This window comes from Mercenaria mercenaria, chromosome 19 (assembly GCF_021730395.1).
Source record: "Mercenaria mercenaria strain notata chromosome 19, MADL_Memer_1, whole genome shotgun sequence".
Taxonomy (NCBI): Eukaryota; Metazoa; Mollusca; class Bivalvia; order Venerida; family Veneridae; genus Mercenaria; species Mercenaria mercenaria.
In genome coordinates this window covers 10690821-10707590 of record NC_069379.1, presented here as the reverse complement: position 1 = coordinate 10707590, position 16770 = coordinate 10690821, and the positions used below count along the sequence as shown (strand labels likewise).

The following is a 16770-nucleotide window of genomic DNA, read 5'->3' as shown; positions in this document are numbered from 1 at the left end:
AATAAATAATATAATAAATTGCCAAATACTATCGGGTTCTTGACCTCCTATCATAGTCTGGGTTCTTACTCAGAACATTGCGTTCCGTTTAAGTTCCACGACGATAGGAACTCGACATCTGGTGGTATTTAGGTAAAATCTTAATGTATGGTATTCACCTTAGGCATAGTTTGTTGTGAATCGCCATACTACAAGAGACCCCATCACGAATTTTGAGTGCTCGTCATCAGTTAAATTGAGATAGATTGATTAGTATTAATTATTTTATATTTCACCAATCATTTTAAGAATCATTTGTTTTTCCAATCATTCGGCAAGGAAGCCCATGGGGAAAATTATATTATATTTAATATACTGAGCTAGACGTGCACGCTACAAAATTTGGCGCCCAACGTGGGGCATATTCATAGCTTCATATAGGCTATCTTATTCACGCTAAAAGATGGCTGAGCACACTTTTGTGTTGTCCCATCACGACGAAACCATGGTTGAGAGGTTGAAAAGACAAAATAGGATTTTGATACTTGAACGAGAGATTTCAAAGTTACAACAAGAAATAGATAAGACCTTGAGTGATATTGGCACCTCAACCCCAATACAGAGTGATAAAAAGTATGTCTTTGAAATGATACCACCAGGTAGACCTGATGAAGGGTTATCTACAATACATAAAGGACCCTTAAAACCTAGACGTCTGTTACCAGAAACACCTACATCAGAAGATAAAGAAGAGTCATTAAAACCAGATAGATTTGTGACGGAGCGCATAAAAAAGGTTGACCATCCACCAAAAAATTGAGGATAAGCAAACTTTAGATTCAAGTGATGATACAAAAATATCAAGCTCAAGTAAGACGACTTTGGTGAAGCCAGCCACATACGACGGGACAAGTGCATGGACAGATTATAAGGCACACTTTGATGCATGTGCTACTTTAAATGGCTGGGATGATAACAAGAAAGGCTTGTATCTATCCGTATAACTACGAGGACAAGCCCAGGGAGTTTTTGGCAACCCTTAATTCAAAGACTACGGATTATCATGAATTAATAAGAGCTTTAGAAGATAGGTTTTCACCGAGAAATCAAACCGAGTTATATAGGGTTCAGTTGAGAGACAGACAACAGAAAGCTACAGAGTCAATGGCCGAACTTGGACAGGATATCCGACGTCTAGCTAACTTGGCATATCCTAATGCCCCAGCCGACGTTCGGGAGACCCTGGCTAAGGAACAATTCATCGACGCCCTTGTGAGTTCAAAAATGCGTCTCAAGATTAAGCAGGCCAGGCCTACGGATCTAAACGATGCCGTCAGACATGCAGTGGAGTTGGAGGCCTTCTATCGGGCAGAAAAGAAAGAAGAGGGAATCTTTAGCAGCGCAGTAAATGAGGGACAGTCAAAAGAAATTGAAGATCTTAAACACGTAGTTTTGAATCTTAAACATAGTGTAGATAGTTTGAAACGCCAAGGACAATACAATAAGACTAAAGATAGATCCATGAATAGACTATACAGTTATGATAGACGACGAGTACAACAAGATAAATACAGACAAACACCTTATCATCGAGCAAATGAAGATAGATCGAAAAGACGATACCATCATTCAAATTCGGGTGTTACAAACTCTCCTCCCAAGTATAGAAAACGAGAGTTTCATTATAATTTTAAGCCAGGCAGCTCAGAACTAAGATCGGAGGCAGACAAAAATAGAGATGACGGCAGATTTAATAAACCAAGCGTGCGAAAATCAGGTTTATATGCAAGAACAAGTATTGACAGGAAGTCAGTAGATTGTTTGATAGATACGGGAGCTACTTTGACTCTCATATCCGACAAATTGTGGAGCTCAATTCAGCATAATCACACTTTGAAAGAATTTGACTTCCAAGTTCATCAACGAGTGGGCATTATTTGAAAGTCAAAGGACAGACAGAGCTGTCAATTTTATTTGGTAACAACAGATATTGCCGTACTACTGTCATAGTTGCAGAGATTGACATGGACGTGGTACTTGGCCTTGATTTCATGCGGATGCATAATGTGAGCATAGACATTGTACACAATAAGATTAAAATCCGTGGACAAACATTCGACATGTTCTGCTCAGGAAGAATAGGTTGTTACCAAGTTGGTCAGCCAGGACAAGTTGATGAACCGAATAAAAGACGGACACGCCGTAGGAAAAGAAAGGTTCATACAGACAGCAACAGTAAAGTCCAAAACGTAGACTCCTAACAAAATACAGATGTTTGCAAAGATATTAGCATGGCGGACAAGACGAAGAAACGTCAACTTTTGCCAATATGCCCAGTGTGCAGGACACATATACCACAAGGTATAATGTTTGAAAACCATATTGTCGAGTGTTCAAAGAAGAAAGAGTTAGAGAGAACATGTAACATATGTAATAAAGTTATGTTAAAACTTGCATACTTGAAAAAGCATATGAAAATGCAACATAGTGAAACTATTTATGAACCTTATTCATCAAGTATCAACTTTTACGTTGACGATAATGGCTAGATCTCAGTGGAAGAGCTGATGAACATGTGATTCTGATTATCATCTTTGAAATATGATAACAGTCTGAGATTTAGAAAAACTGACTTTCAATATGCTATGTAATTGATAAAACTTAAGATTTAAGGACAGATATTATCTATATATATGCATTTGTTTCAGATAGAAACATTGAAACAATGCCTCGATATACCTTGCATTTTTGTGTGTCGTAATTTATGAATATAAAGATATAATGATAAGTTTTTAAATGTCATGCAGGGCGCATGAACTCGGAGGAGAGGGCAATGTGGCGAGATGCCTCTATCAGGATGTTTGATATAATTTAGTCACCGCATACCTTATGATTCGTACCTAGAATAGTTAGACCCAATCATATTCGAACCGCCGATGATCCGTCATAATCCAATATTTTAGATGATAGACTAAATGAAATAAGCACTAATCTTTCATGAATTCCTAGAAAACAAAGTTCTATCTACTGACACGTTAATTACGATAGTTTTAGGCTCTAATTACGGAAAATACACAAATTAAGGACAAATTACGCACTTCCATTATCAATGTACTAAGGAGCTTGATTTTGTCATAATCATTGAGCGCTCATTAATTACAATTGGATAAAAGCTTATAAATACCGGGACAGCGCCACGAAGAGATCAGAACCTGCCTGGCTACCGTGGAGTCAACAACGTCAAAGTAAATATATTAAAGAATCTGCCAAGCTACCGACTGAATAACATCGCTGAAAAATAAATAATATAATAAATTGCCAAATACTATCGGGTTCTTGACCTCCTATCATAGTCTGGGTTCTTACTCAGAACATTGCGTTCCGTTTAAGTTCCACGACGATAGGAACTCGACATCTGGTGGTATTTAGGTAAAATCTTAATGTATGGTATTCACCTTAGGCATAGTTTGTTGTGAATCGCCATACTACAAGAGATCCCATCCACGAATTTTGAGTGCTCGTCATCAGTTAAATTGAGATAGATTGATTAGTATTAATTCTTTTATATTTCACCAATCATTTTAAGAATCATTTGTTTTCCAATCATTCGGCAAGGAAGCCCATAGGAAAATTATATTATATTTAATATACTGAGCTAGACCGTGCACGCTACAAATGCATTAATGTTATAAAATTAAGCCTGTTAAATAAAAGGAAAGACAGTTTACCAGAAAATACAATACGAATGTGCTAGACATGTTGTTGTTTTGTTTCTTAAAATAGATTAGCGTGGCTCTTTGTACGGTCCCGTACGAACAATCATTTAGCGTGGCTCGTATTACGGTCCCGTACGTTTCACAATCAATTTGTCTACATCTGCACAGTAGTCCCTAGCTAAAAGTTCAGCTCAAAGATGTTTATACAATATGCTGTTACGGATCTCTGAGCTAAAATGAATCCCGTACTGACACCTAACCAGGAATCGTTCTAGAAGTCTGCCATGCTATAATTTTATCAGATGCAATGGACTGACCTTTTACTATACAATATTTTTAATAAATTTTCCTTTTGATCTGACATAAATAATCCATGCAACATAATTTGAACACAAGTTTCAAATTGGTTCCCCTGTCTGCAGTATTTTGTCCGTCATTGCAGTTGTCACCTGATCAGGGTACTCTTCATTTTGAAAAAACAATAGGCTGTTGAGAATCCTTATTTATTGACATTTTCTGAGAAATTGTATGTTGTTTTATGGATTTTATGTGATTATATTAAATTCATAAATAGGTAAAATTTTGATACTGATTTTCAAGAATAACCACATGCTCTGAACTGTTGCATGACATCATGAGTTTCTCACGAGAGACTGTGCGAGATGTTGCGGTTTGATACTGGTTAGTTAAACAAATGGGGTTTCGTCATAACTAAATGAATGCGACCATCAGAAAATAAAAACAGTGTCAGTTAAGTTATGTTAGCCAGAACTAGATAGTCCCCATTGTCAATGACTGACTGTGACTGGGAGGCGACTGTCTGGTCGACACTGATGATTAAGCTTTCACTGAAAACACAAATTAGTGTGCAATATTAAAATCAGCACTATTATATTACAAGTTACAGGTTAAAAGATGATAAAACAGATATTTCAGGTTTGAACAATCCAGGCCACTCCTGAACTCATTAAGAGTAGCACTAGATTTAACATGATGTGGTAGGTTGTTTCAGAGTCTAATGGTTCTTGGGGAACAATTGAGTTCTTGTGATAATGGGTGCGAGAGGAGGGAATATAAAAATGAAGGTCCTGAGAGTCTAGCCGGTACTGGTGATCTACAAAAAACCCCAATGGAATGACGGATTTTATATAAAAGAATCAAGGATTTAAGGATGTGCAAATTCTCCTTGTTTCTAACGTTTGCCAGTACAGTTAACAATTCTGTGATGCTTCATCTACAGACATAGTTGATTTGAACATATCTGGAGGCAGCCTTTCTTACTCTATTAATTCCATATGTTAGAGGTTGTTGAATGCCAAACAGTTGAGCAATATTCCAATTATGGTTGAACATGTTTTATACGGAGTTTCTTAAATTCGTACATTTATCATTTGTTTGATCATTTCTTTTCATGTATTTTAGGGTCTTGTTTGTCTTTTTTGCGATCTAACACTGCTGGTTCGCCTAAATATTAAGCATTTTTATAGTTTTTAAATTCATGGATATGTAGCTTATTGCGAAAAGCAATGTTTTTTTATTTCTTTTTATATACCCTAATCACTTCGCATTATCGGAATTCAACTCCTTTGACCGGGTCTTTTTTCCAAAGCTCTAATTTATGGAGGTACTGCTAGAGAGTCTCACAATCATGCATGATATTTATAGTGAGATAAACTACTGTATCATCAACAACGAGTCTTACGGTGCTTTTAAGTGAGCCTGGCAGGTGACGGACATGTTAAGAAAAGGTAAGGCCTAAGGACATACCCTTGGGGTACCCTTGATACCAAATGTGGCATATCTGATTGAAGACCTTTTGTGTTCGTATTGTATTAAAGGAAATATTTAACCTACATGGATGTTTTTCTATATATACCTAATTGAAATTAAAATTAAAAGACCAGACGATTGTGATCGACTTTGTCAAACGATTTGATAAAGTCCATTACTATTAGATCTGACTATTTACTAGCTTCAAGGTAATCAAAAATTCTTGACTAAAATTTAATAAAAATTGAGATTCACAACTACTGTGCTTTGAGCGGAAGCCATGTTGGAAGGAATTAAGCAAATTTTATTGTCTAGATGATTAATAATATTTGATACTAAAACATGCCCCATCAGTTGGAAGCAATTGCAAGTAAGAGAATAGGTTTGTGATTGCTGGCTTTGCTTCGTGGGCCCTTTATGTATACAGGGACAACGATAGCCGTCCTCCAATCTTTTGGAACACTGCTGGTACCAAGTGAAGACATGTAAATGTTAGTCTCATTTTTATAGAGGAGCAGTGTTTAAGGTGTGGGCGGACATTGTGTTGTAAGCTGTTGTTTTTTTTTTGTTTATTCCCCTTCTGCTGTATCTAAGTGAATTCTCTGCTTTTGATGTGATGTTATCAATATATTCTGACCAAATGAGATAATTGTATTTACTTAGTGTGACACTCAAATATTTAGCAGTGTCTCTAGTTTTCAGTGGGAGAGAGAGAGAAAGAGAGAGAGAGAAAGAGAGAGAGAGGGGGAGAGAGAGAGAGAGAGAGAGAGAGAGAGGACTTATTATTGTCAATAATTAGTTCCAGTCTTATCAACCGAAATATGAAAGAAAAAGTAAGCATATTACATGATATTCAAACGATGATGTGAACTTCTATAGATGATACTCTCTTCGAACAAGAGTTGTCGGACGTCTCTCGGTTCGAGGGTCTATCGGTTATAAAACCAAGCAGTTTCCGATCAATAACAAGAACCTGCTTAGTCTAACATCGGACAGGATTTACACGATGATCGTCTGTTGTCAGTATATGCTCTCTGTAGATGTGAACTTTAACTCATATACATAATGCTGACAAACCACGATAAGCATTTTGGAATTGTCTCCATTACAATTTCAAGCCATATCGATTCGTTTATCTAAGGTCCAATATAGTTGACGTTAATGACATTTACATTCATTTTTTGCAAAATGATATTCACTTTTGACAGTTCTTGTATGTAGGCATTTTCCCTATTTCCCTTTCATAGCAAGAACTAAGAGAACACGGGGAAAAGAGATCGAACAAAAGAACATCATAAAAATGTACATATATAATTTTTTTATCTTCTATACTTGGCAAAATGCAATGGTCATCTGTGTAGTACATTACGCCACTGATGTTTTATGTTGTCTATGAAATGATATAGATACTAGTAATTCGTTGTATATCATATTGTATAAAATAGCAATTATGTATTATAACATAAGATAACCTTACATGATAACATGGCCGTTGCCGACACTTTCAAGATATTTAATCTAAATGTATTTTGATACAAGGATCCCATGACGAAAAAATAATTTTTAATGACTTGTCCGCAACTGCAGGTTCTTAAAGCCGTGAAAGTATCTCAGGTTCATAATTATAAGCTTCCCACATTCATTACGAAATGATGATGATCCTATTTAAGTACTTCTTCTTCTTGGCGTTCGCCGCCTACACTGTCACCCCTGATCCAGCAATGAAGGATGCCGTCTTCTTCAGGTCCTCCTTCTTGTCGTGCACTTTGGTTTTCACTGGGGTGCTGTTTGACCGCACGCTTTTTCTTTGGTTCGCGGGCATCTCTGCAGAATGTGCTCAGCAGTTTGCTGTTCCAGACCACAGTAAGTGGTAAGTAATTTACATATCTTCAGATTATGCTAAGGATGGTCGTTTACACCCAGTCGGAATATCATCACTGCTGTTAATGGGACTTTCAACTTTTTAAATTAGAAAAAAATGACAGAAGAAGAGTTGTCGGTCTGTCGGTCCGTCGATCTGTCTGTAAGTAAACTATTTGGTTTCCAATTAATACAAAGAAACTGTTACTCTTATATCTGTCAAATTTTAAACGATGATTGCCTGTGGTCAGTAGCTCTTGTCTATTACCTTCAGGGTTTAATAGAATAAAGGTTAAGGTTACATTGTCCTTGAGACCGTTAATAGTTCCCGCTCGATAACTAATGAACGATTTAGCCTGCAATCATCGAATTTCATAGGACACTTTTTGTTTTGGAATCAGTAGATCAAAGATCAAGGCCATTGTGACCTTGAGACGAAAAATAATTTCCGTTCAATAACATAAGAACACTTTGACCTGTGGTCGTCAGGCTTCCTAGGATAATTGAATCTGGTCCGTGGATGACCCCTGTAGTTTCTGTGGTTGACAAATCAAAAGTCAGGAGGATGAGAATGGCAACGAGACCGCAGATAGTTCCTGCGTACTTTGGCGCAGTAGGTCAAAGGCTGAGGTTACATTGACCTTCAGACAAAAAAATGGTTTCTGCTCAATAATCGTTGTCAATCTTCATGGTAGAGTATGCCGAAAAAGTCATATGTATGTCACAGTACGGAAATTCTACAAATCCACCTACACGGTATTCTCTCCAGGTAGGTCCGCGACTGGGCGGTGTTATGAAATCACAATTACGGCCATTTCGACTGATGTAATGTAATTAAAACCGAAATATCTTGTTGTGTTTATGCAGAACTTGATATTTCTGTAAGCAATAACTAACTGCTAAGATGCAGGAATATAAGAAATTATTTTGTAAAATAATGTTACACTTTTAAAAAAGAAAACAAAAGTAGAAATAATTATCCAATTTGTTCAGGAAAATGCAGACATCCTTGTTACAAAAAGACCTATGATATATTTATACTAAATCATTCAATAAAGTTCCTAAAACAAAACACAGTTCATATATCGAACATAATCTTCCCAATATCTTACCGTTATCCTACAATACCAGTTTTCGTTTGTCTTTTGTAGGCACTTAGCAGACTTTAAGGGTACATTTGGTCAATTACCTTTAATGAGTTTCTTAAGAGTGGTCTTGTTGTTCTGTTTATTAGTAAATATTACATTGCAAAGTGCAAATTAAAACGTATATTTACCTTATACATGTATAATTCAGTAATTTAGCGTATCAATTTTAAACAGGACTGTTCTAATATATGTTCAACTGTTAAAACTAGACGGCTGTTGCCTAGTTGTTACGGTCCTCAAATCGTTTTTGCATCATCGCCTCAATTCAACTCATCATATTAGGATGCAGCTGAGCTTTCTTGTCCAAAACCTACGTTTCTTTCAAGATAAATCAGGTTACCTGGCATTATACAAGAGAGGGTATTTTTCCTCCAGAGAAATTAATAACCGTTTCAGCTCAACAAAGTACAAACAAAGCTGTAAGCAGATATAGATAGTTAATATGTCTCTACTTTCTTAACATGATACTGTATTATAAAATATTTCTACAACGTTTAAAGATACATTCGTATTTCTACGTTTTACCTTGTTTGCTTAGTTTCAGAAGATATAACTCCATTATATTTCCGTGTTATTACATATCCTCTATTTTGTATTTCGGCATCCTCCGGTCAAAGCAAAAATCATTTGCATATTCACCGGAGAATGTCGAATTCATTTACGAAAAATACGTAAATGAAAGAAAATTTTAATACTGAATTTTGCAAGTTTTGGTCTTATTTCATGATATATTATACAAGCCATGCTATCAAGTTAACATATCATTTTTTATAATTTTGAGATCCTCAATTTTTCATGTGATGTTATGTGTAAGGATTCGAACTTCGATCATCGGCTCACTTAATGCTTTGACCAATATTGAATCCCTAATATTGAAGGCCAGACGCAGAACACAACATCTGAATGATATTGAAAATCATTTGTGTAAGTCTCGATCATATGTATAATCTTAGCAACGAACCACATCCGGCGATGATTTGCAAACGGCAAATATGAACAATAAGCAGATCACTCAAATTTAAAGTGTAGATCTTCCTGTAATTGAAAACAATTAAATATAGCTTCATTTTCTTCCGTGTTTTATAAACCGAACAATCAAACTTATCTGTTAAAGTTCAAAATCAATTATTCTGGTTGAGATATATGGCCATGTACAGCTTATACTAGTTGGAACATAAGCCAGATCATAGGAGTTTAATTTGGAAAACTATTTTTATATAATTGTTGAATTGAAATAAAGTTTGACTTTATATAACCTTAAAAACATGGCTTCTGGCGGATATCACGTCGACACATCTGATGAGATATTTGATTTCACATGTTCACCTTGCGCGGAACAGAACAAAAATAGGGAAGCTGCAAGATACTGTGTGGAATGTCAAGATTATTACTGTCAATCATGCACGGACATGCATAAGATGTTCCCTGCAATGAGAGGACATAAACTCCTCTTTAAAGCAGATTATAGCTCGCCAAGTAATCAGCCAAGTCTGCCGCCGGTGCCGACGGAAAGATGCAACAATCATAAGACAAAATTGATAGACATGTATTGTCTGGATCATGACGAAGTCTGTTGTACCTCTTGTGTAGCTGAAAATCACAGGTGCGTATAATTTCGCTTATAAGAGGAATTCGCTTATAAGACGTTTTACAAGATTTTTATAACTCACATATTTCTGTACTGTCTGTATAATAGAAAACAAATAAAATGTTACATATTCATGTAATAACACGCCGAAAATAATTTCTTTTTAAATACTTGAACTTCATTTAGTACTCGTGCACAAAATAGTCCGTACTGATGTTATCCGATATGAATCAATATCTATTTAGGTCATGTGATTCAGTAACAAGTATAACAAATATCATTAAGGAGAGCGCAGCGAGCAAAGAAACAGATGCACTAATCCAAGAACTTAGCACACTGATTAATGTCTGCTCAGATGTCAAAACGATCAAAGAAACAGATCTTTCAGAAATAGATTTAGCAAAGGAAACGGCCCTTGATAAAATGAAAGTGCAAAGAAAGGAGCTAGATACTCTACTTGACGAAGTTGAAAATGCTTCAAAAATGGAAATTGAAAATGAACACAAGGAGCTTTCGGATGAATTTGCATTTATGAAGCAGAAAATAACAGAATATGAAAGTAGACTGCAGAAACGTGTTTCCGCTCTGCAATTTTCTGGAAGAAACGAAGCACAAAGATTTGTTTCTGAGAAACTTGGACAAAAAGATCTCGTAGAAATATATGAAGTTACCAACACGGTTTTGAAAGAAAACAAAACATCATTTGAATTTGACGGTAATCCAAAACTTGTTCAAATGTTTTCAGAGATTGAGTCATTTGGAGAGGTCAAAAGATATGTAAGTCGCCGCACTGTCCCTGTAAATTCACCGTATCATATAAAAAGGACGCATACACAAAATATAAAAATTCTGAGTGACAAAGGGACATGTGACATTTGGTCCTGTTGTTTTGATGATAAGGGAAACTTGCTTCTGACTGATTGGAACAACAGTTCCATAAAACGAGTGAACTTACAAACAGAATCGGTCACTGGCAAATGTAGTATGCCTGACCGTCCGAGAGCAGTATGTTGTGTTTACAAGGAAGAGGCTGCTGTTAGTCTGGATAACAAAAGTATCCAGTTTATCTCCCTTCGTGATAATATGAAGATTTTGCGACTAGTTCGACTGGTCCATCCATGCTGGGGCATTGCCTATAATAAAGGAAATATGTATATCACTGATGGGTACAAAAAAATGTATATTTATAAATTATCTGGAGAACTCATCGGAGATAACGAATGGAAAGATATATTCCATAGCAATAGACATGTTACTTTCGACAGATATAGCGAAAAAGTGTACGTTTCTGACATTAGCAAGGGACTAGTGTCTTTCGATAAGGAAGGTGCATATATCTCAAGCTTAACTGACAGAATACTCAATAGAGCAGTAGGTGTATGTTCCGATAGAAGAGGAAGTGTCTTTATTGGTGGATGGGGAGGAAACGTAATACAGGTTGGAGCCGATTGTCAGATGCTTGGCGAGGTTGTAGGAGAGTCGTACGGGTTGGGTTCTATTTGGTCAGTATGCTTTGATGAACGTCAAAAGCGACTAGTCGTTACCACCAGCAGGAGCAACGAGATTTATTTATTTTATCTAGAGTAAGTTCTGAAATATAACACGTTTCTTGTTCACTTAGAGATCTGCTATATGTTTGCTTTAGATAAAGGGATAAGTTTGAACACAAAAACTCATCTACATAAATCTGATAGAGCATAAATACACGGCATTTATGGATTGCATATAACTCACCGATTCCATGCAAATCATATCGATTCATGTCATCAAAGAATATATATAATTGACGTTCATTACATTAACATTCATTTTCATAGTGAAGAATTAATTCCACAATTCCACTACTTGGAAAGAACTACGACAACATGGCAAAAAATCGAAAAAAATACATCACAAGTGTAAAATAATCAAAAATGTACATACATGACTTTGTTTATCGTCTGTACTTTTCAAAATGGTCATCTGTGTACTGCATTATAAATTGCTGTTTTATGCTGTCTATGAAATGATACAGTAGCTCCTTGTATATATCTCATTGTATAAAATAGCAAACATGTATATATATTTTAAAATACACTTTCATGGTAACATGACTGTTGCCGACATTTCCAACACATGTAGTTTATTTTAATCCGGGAATTCCATGGCCAAAAAAGTCTTTAAATAACTCGTGCATTACTACCTTAGATGGCTTCATAACTGTGAGTTTGCCTCCCATATTCATTACAAAACAATGATGATCAAATTTAAATATCTGACGTAACCTATAAAAAACAACAAAATATTATTTTATTTTATTTCATCCCGTTCGAAGAATAGCTGTCGGTCTGCGAGTCCATCGGTCTGTCATTATTTAAACCATTTGGTTTATTTGCTCAATAACTAGAAACTGCTTAGATCTACTCCGGTCAAACTTTACACGATGTTTACCTGTAGTTTGTATATACTCTCTAACATTTAGAGGGACATTAGGTTAAGGTCAAAGTCACAGTGACATTGAGAATTATAATTGTTCCCGCTCATTAACTAAAGAACGCAATGGCTTGGAATAATTAAAGTTCATACGTTGATAGCCAGTTGTCAGTAGATGACCACTTCTTAGAGTCAGTAGGTCAAAGGTCAAGGCTAAATGACCTTAAGACCAAACTTCGTTTTCATTCAATAACTAAAGAACTGTTCGGGTTAAACATCGAGGTTACCTTCATATCATGAAGAAGTTACTTCAGTCTGAAAACGATTTCCTAGTAATAATCTCAGAATGCTTCGTTGTCAATCTTCATTCAGACCGAACACGTTGTTAATGACGTCATTTTATCAAAGGTCAGGGTCACAACATACAAAATAATGTATTCACTTGTCTCTGACAGGCCATTGAGGTAGCAAATGTGTTTTACAAAAGCTCCTGTTTGAACAAACTTTGCTTCCAATATTGTTTTAACTTTAGTGCCTGCCCTATGTTTCCTACTTGCTGATCAAAATTAGGAATCCGCACAATTCGGTTGAACATGAGAACCAATAAATTTTACGGATTATTCCAAAAAGGTGACTTTTACGAAATTCCTGGTTCCCTCATGACCTCGGAACCTGGCTTGCTGGACGCCGCTTGATCAACCAAGATAAATAATCTGTTAGGGAAAACTGGAAGTATTTTCCCACCACGATGAGTCATCAGATAACTTTTAATAATAAGTTGAATAAAGTCTCGTTTAGAAATGTCTTCAACGACTATTATTAACATATTTGTTGGTTTCTGAAAGAGACTGCAAAATGATCCCGATCATGCTATAATCGCGCAATTATCAAAATGTAGATAAATATTTTCTAAATTATATAACAGAAATGCATTTTATTTTTGTTTGGACATGGTGCAGTTCTTAAAATCTGTGACACACTGTCACGTTTTGTGCAAGCAACTTTTATCAAAAATAGAAGGATACAGAGTTCAATAAGTTTCCTTAGATATCTTTGAATCATAGACATATCCATCTATATAATGCTACAGGGTTTTGTTTATAGATGGCTGCAGTGTCAGAATGGGATTTTATCGGATCTATATCCTTGATTTTTGTTTCTTCCTTATATGTACATATACTTTTACGAGTTTCTCTACTTCCTGCGGTTTATTGACTTTCCTTTCTGAAACCATTGCATATTATAATCTTAGCATACTGGAACAATTTCTATTTATACTGTGTTGTTATTCTCGAACATTGCAATACATTCATTACACATTATATTCCGTCTGCAGTGTTCATGCTATTGACCATTCAAAGGGGGTGTTTCTATGTGATTTTTTCTTTTTTTTTTAATTTTGTTATATTAACGTTGTGTATTTGTTTATATATCAATCATACATACACTGCTGTACAGCTTTGCATTTAGGACTAGGTTATGCTTTCTTTTAATGCGCCAGTGCCTTTAAAATCGTTGCGCTTGTTTTTATTAATATGTTCAATAAAAAAATATCTAAAGGCGTCTTGGGTATATCATAACTGCACCAGGGTTCCTCTTTCTAAATTTATATTCCTTTCTAGGTTTTATGCTGGTGTCTGTTTAAAATACTGATTATATTCGACAGTTTTAGCTAAGAACCTTGCAGGTAAGTAGAAATTATCGGTTGATGAAATTATTCACTTCCTAAATTAATAAACTTACCACAATAACTTTAAAGTTTAAGTATGCGTATAAATAGTTAGTTTCGTGATTCAAATTTATGTAGGGATTTGTTCCACAAGTAAAGACTTTGTTCGTTGTATTTACAAATCTTTGAAAATTATCAAACAAACACAATATTCATTACATCTTAATACTATTCATTATTTTACAATATTATATTTAATTGAAAGTTCAATTTATTCTAATAGAATACATGATCAACAGTTTTCCGTTGCTTACAATTTGTTGGGCTTTTTCAATTCATCAATTCATGAGTATTAACCTTTAGCCTGCTGGAGGCAAGTGGTTCTGCCTTTACGACCAGTGCAGACCAAGATCAGCCTGCACGTAAGTGCAGTCTGATCATGGTCTGCACTGTTCGCTATTCAGTCAGTATATCTTCAGTAAACACCCCTTCGAATAAGAAATGGTACTGCCCAAATTGAATAATGGACCAGTCCATTCTAGATATTTAGCAGGGTAAATATTAAAGATGTCTTTACATTCTATTACTTTTCTTTATAAATATTTGGAAATTTGATCAACATGATTTCCTAAGAGCTTTTATTCAAGGAACTACCTCCAGTTAATTAAAGTTATAAGCCGTGTACAGGAAGGAAATAATTCAAATAAAATCACAGATAATTAATTGACAATTAAAAGTAGCCTTCTCAAACTGTGAACAATGTGCAGAGTTTTACAGAAAAGTTATTACATGTATAACGTAAACACTCTATACAATTATATTTTTTCACTTAGATTGCTACAGTTAATTCACATGAATACTCCACACAATAAAATAATATTTCACTTTGATTTTATTATTTATTTTATTATTTATTTATTGTTATTATTATTATTATTAATTTTATTATTATAATTATTATTAGATAGATAGATAGTCATCACAATCACTTTTTTTCACTTACATTTTATAGACATGTTATTGTTACACAAATACACTACAAAAGGGTCGATAGTCAACATGAAATTAAAAAAAAATCATGAAAATATTAATTGTGTTTTTATAGAATAGTCCCGCGAACCGTTCCTATAAATGAGAGGCAAGTCTTTTAAAATCAGCGGCCTAGACCAATCGACACGCTTTATGTAATCTTTCTTTTAACTATTATATTGAAGATGACATAAATATGCATAAATATGTAGTTGATTTTTTACCTAAAATACCGCTAAACATAACTAATTCTCTTTGTTTGAATAAGACAAATATATAGTCAGTTTATGGGTATACTGATTTTGAAATGTCCGTTATCAACATTAAACTAAGGTAAACATATACACGGTTGTCAAGCCGATCTATTGAATGACTTTTGAAGATGCTTTTAAGGACAAGAAACGTTCATAAGTCACATATGACATTTGTTTCATAACTGAAAGAACCTGTAGCAAAATCATTACGTTTTGATCGCAACTTAGTCATTATAAGTTACAAAGACAGGGCTACAAGAGGTCTAAATGGACATTCGTCTGATGAGATTTTTGATTTCATATGTTCTCCATGTGCGGAACGGAACAAATATAAGGAAACTGAGAAATTTTGTGTAGAATGTCAGGATTATTATTGCCAATCATGTACGGACATGCACAGGATATTCCCCGCCATGAGAGCACGCACAATCCTTAATAAGGCCGATTTTAGCACTTCCGGACATCAAACCATTCTGACGGAGTGGTGTAACGTTCATAAGACAAAGCGGATAGATCTGTATTGTCGGCATCGTGATGAAGTCTGTTGTACATCATGTGTAGCTGAAAATCACAGGTATCTATATTGTATTGTCTATATATGGCTGTTCATACAAAATTTATGTCAGAAGCCCTTACGTAAATATAGTGTAGTTTTGATGTAAATCTTAGTTCACATTTACTTATTAGTGCAGTCAAAAGAAATATGACTGACTGTTAAAATCTGCTGTCAGTTAATTGCAATTTCTTGGAAAACCTTTCAAATATATATGTTGGCATTCTGAAACGTAAATATATTGATGAAACATTTTTTCTTAAATAGTTTTAACTGAAATACATGAAGTTGTATTCATACTTTTTATTTTTGATAGGTGTGTTCAAGTGTACTTCATTTTATGGTGTCCCATAATTTAGATATAGTGTTTACCAGTTCCGTCATGAAGCCATTTAAAGCGCGAATGTGAACACTTACTAAAAAGTTGAATGAGGAATGACCTAGAAATATATACAAAAACAAAACATCTTGATAAAATAAAACGCCCTTACACATGTATGTGTTAATGTACTTGATGCATGCAATGTTGGTGTCACAAATGAAATATTTATGTTCAATAAGTGTATCGAACATTTTTAATTTAGGCCATGCAGCTCGGTAACAAGTATAACCGATGTCGTCAAGCAGAGAGAAGAAACTGAAAGAGACGTAGATACACTCATAGAAGAATTTAGTTGTCTTAATAAAGTCTGCTTACAAATAAACAGAGGCGTAGATGAAAATATGTCAAAGATAGATTTAGCAAAGGAAAGGGCATATGATGCTATCAAACACAATAGAAAAGAGCTAGAA

General features: G+C 35.0%; 2 protein-coding genes across 2 annotated transcripts in view; one reads left to right on the top strand and one right to left on the bottom strand.

The window, feature by feature from the left end:
* The window catches only part of LOC128551142 (cytoplasmic aconitate hydratase-like), a 37074-nt gene that overhangs the window by 1502 nt on the left and 18802 nt on the right, over positions 1-16770 (bottom strand). The window lies entirely within an intron of this gene.
* On the top strand, positions 9564-12173 carry LOC123542914 (uncharacterized). The gene is made up of 2 exons (XM_045328962.2): positions 9564-10076; positions 10307-12173. The coding sequence occupies exons 1-2, from the start codon at positions 9739-9741 to the stop codon at positions 11646-11648; spliced, it is 1680 nt and encodes a 559-aa protein (XP_045184897.2). The 5' UTR covers positions 9564-9738; the 3' UTR covers positions 11649-12173.

Bases quoted from the DNA above. Each gene is read 5' to 3' on its own strand.
- LOC123542914 (XM_045328962.2), top strand. From the start codon at position 9,739: ATGGCTTCTGGCGGATATCACGTCGACACATCTGATGAGATATTTGAT. The intron at 10,077-10,306 runs GTGCGTATAATT...ATATCTATTTAG, and splicing joins TGTGTAGCTGAAAATCACAG to GTCATGTGATTCAGTAACAA.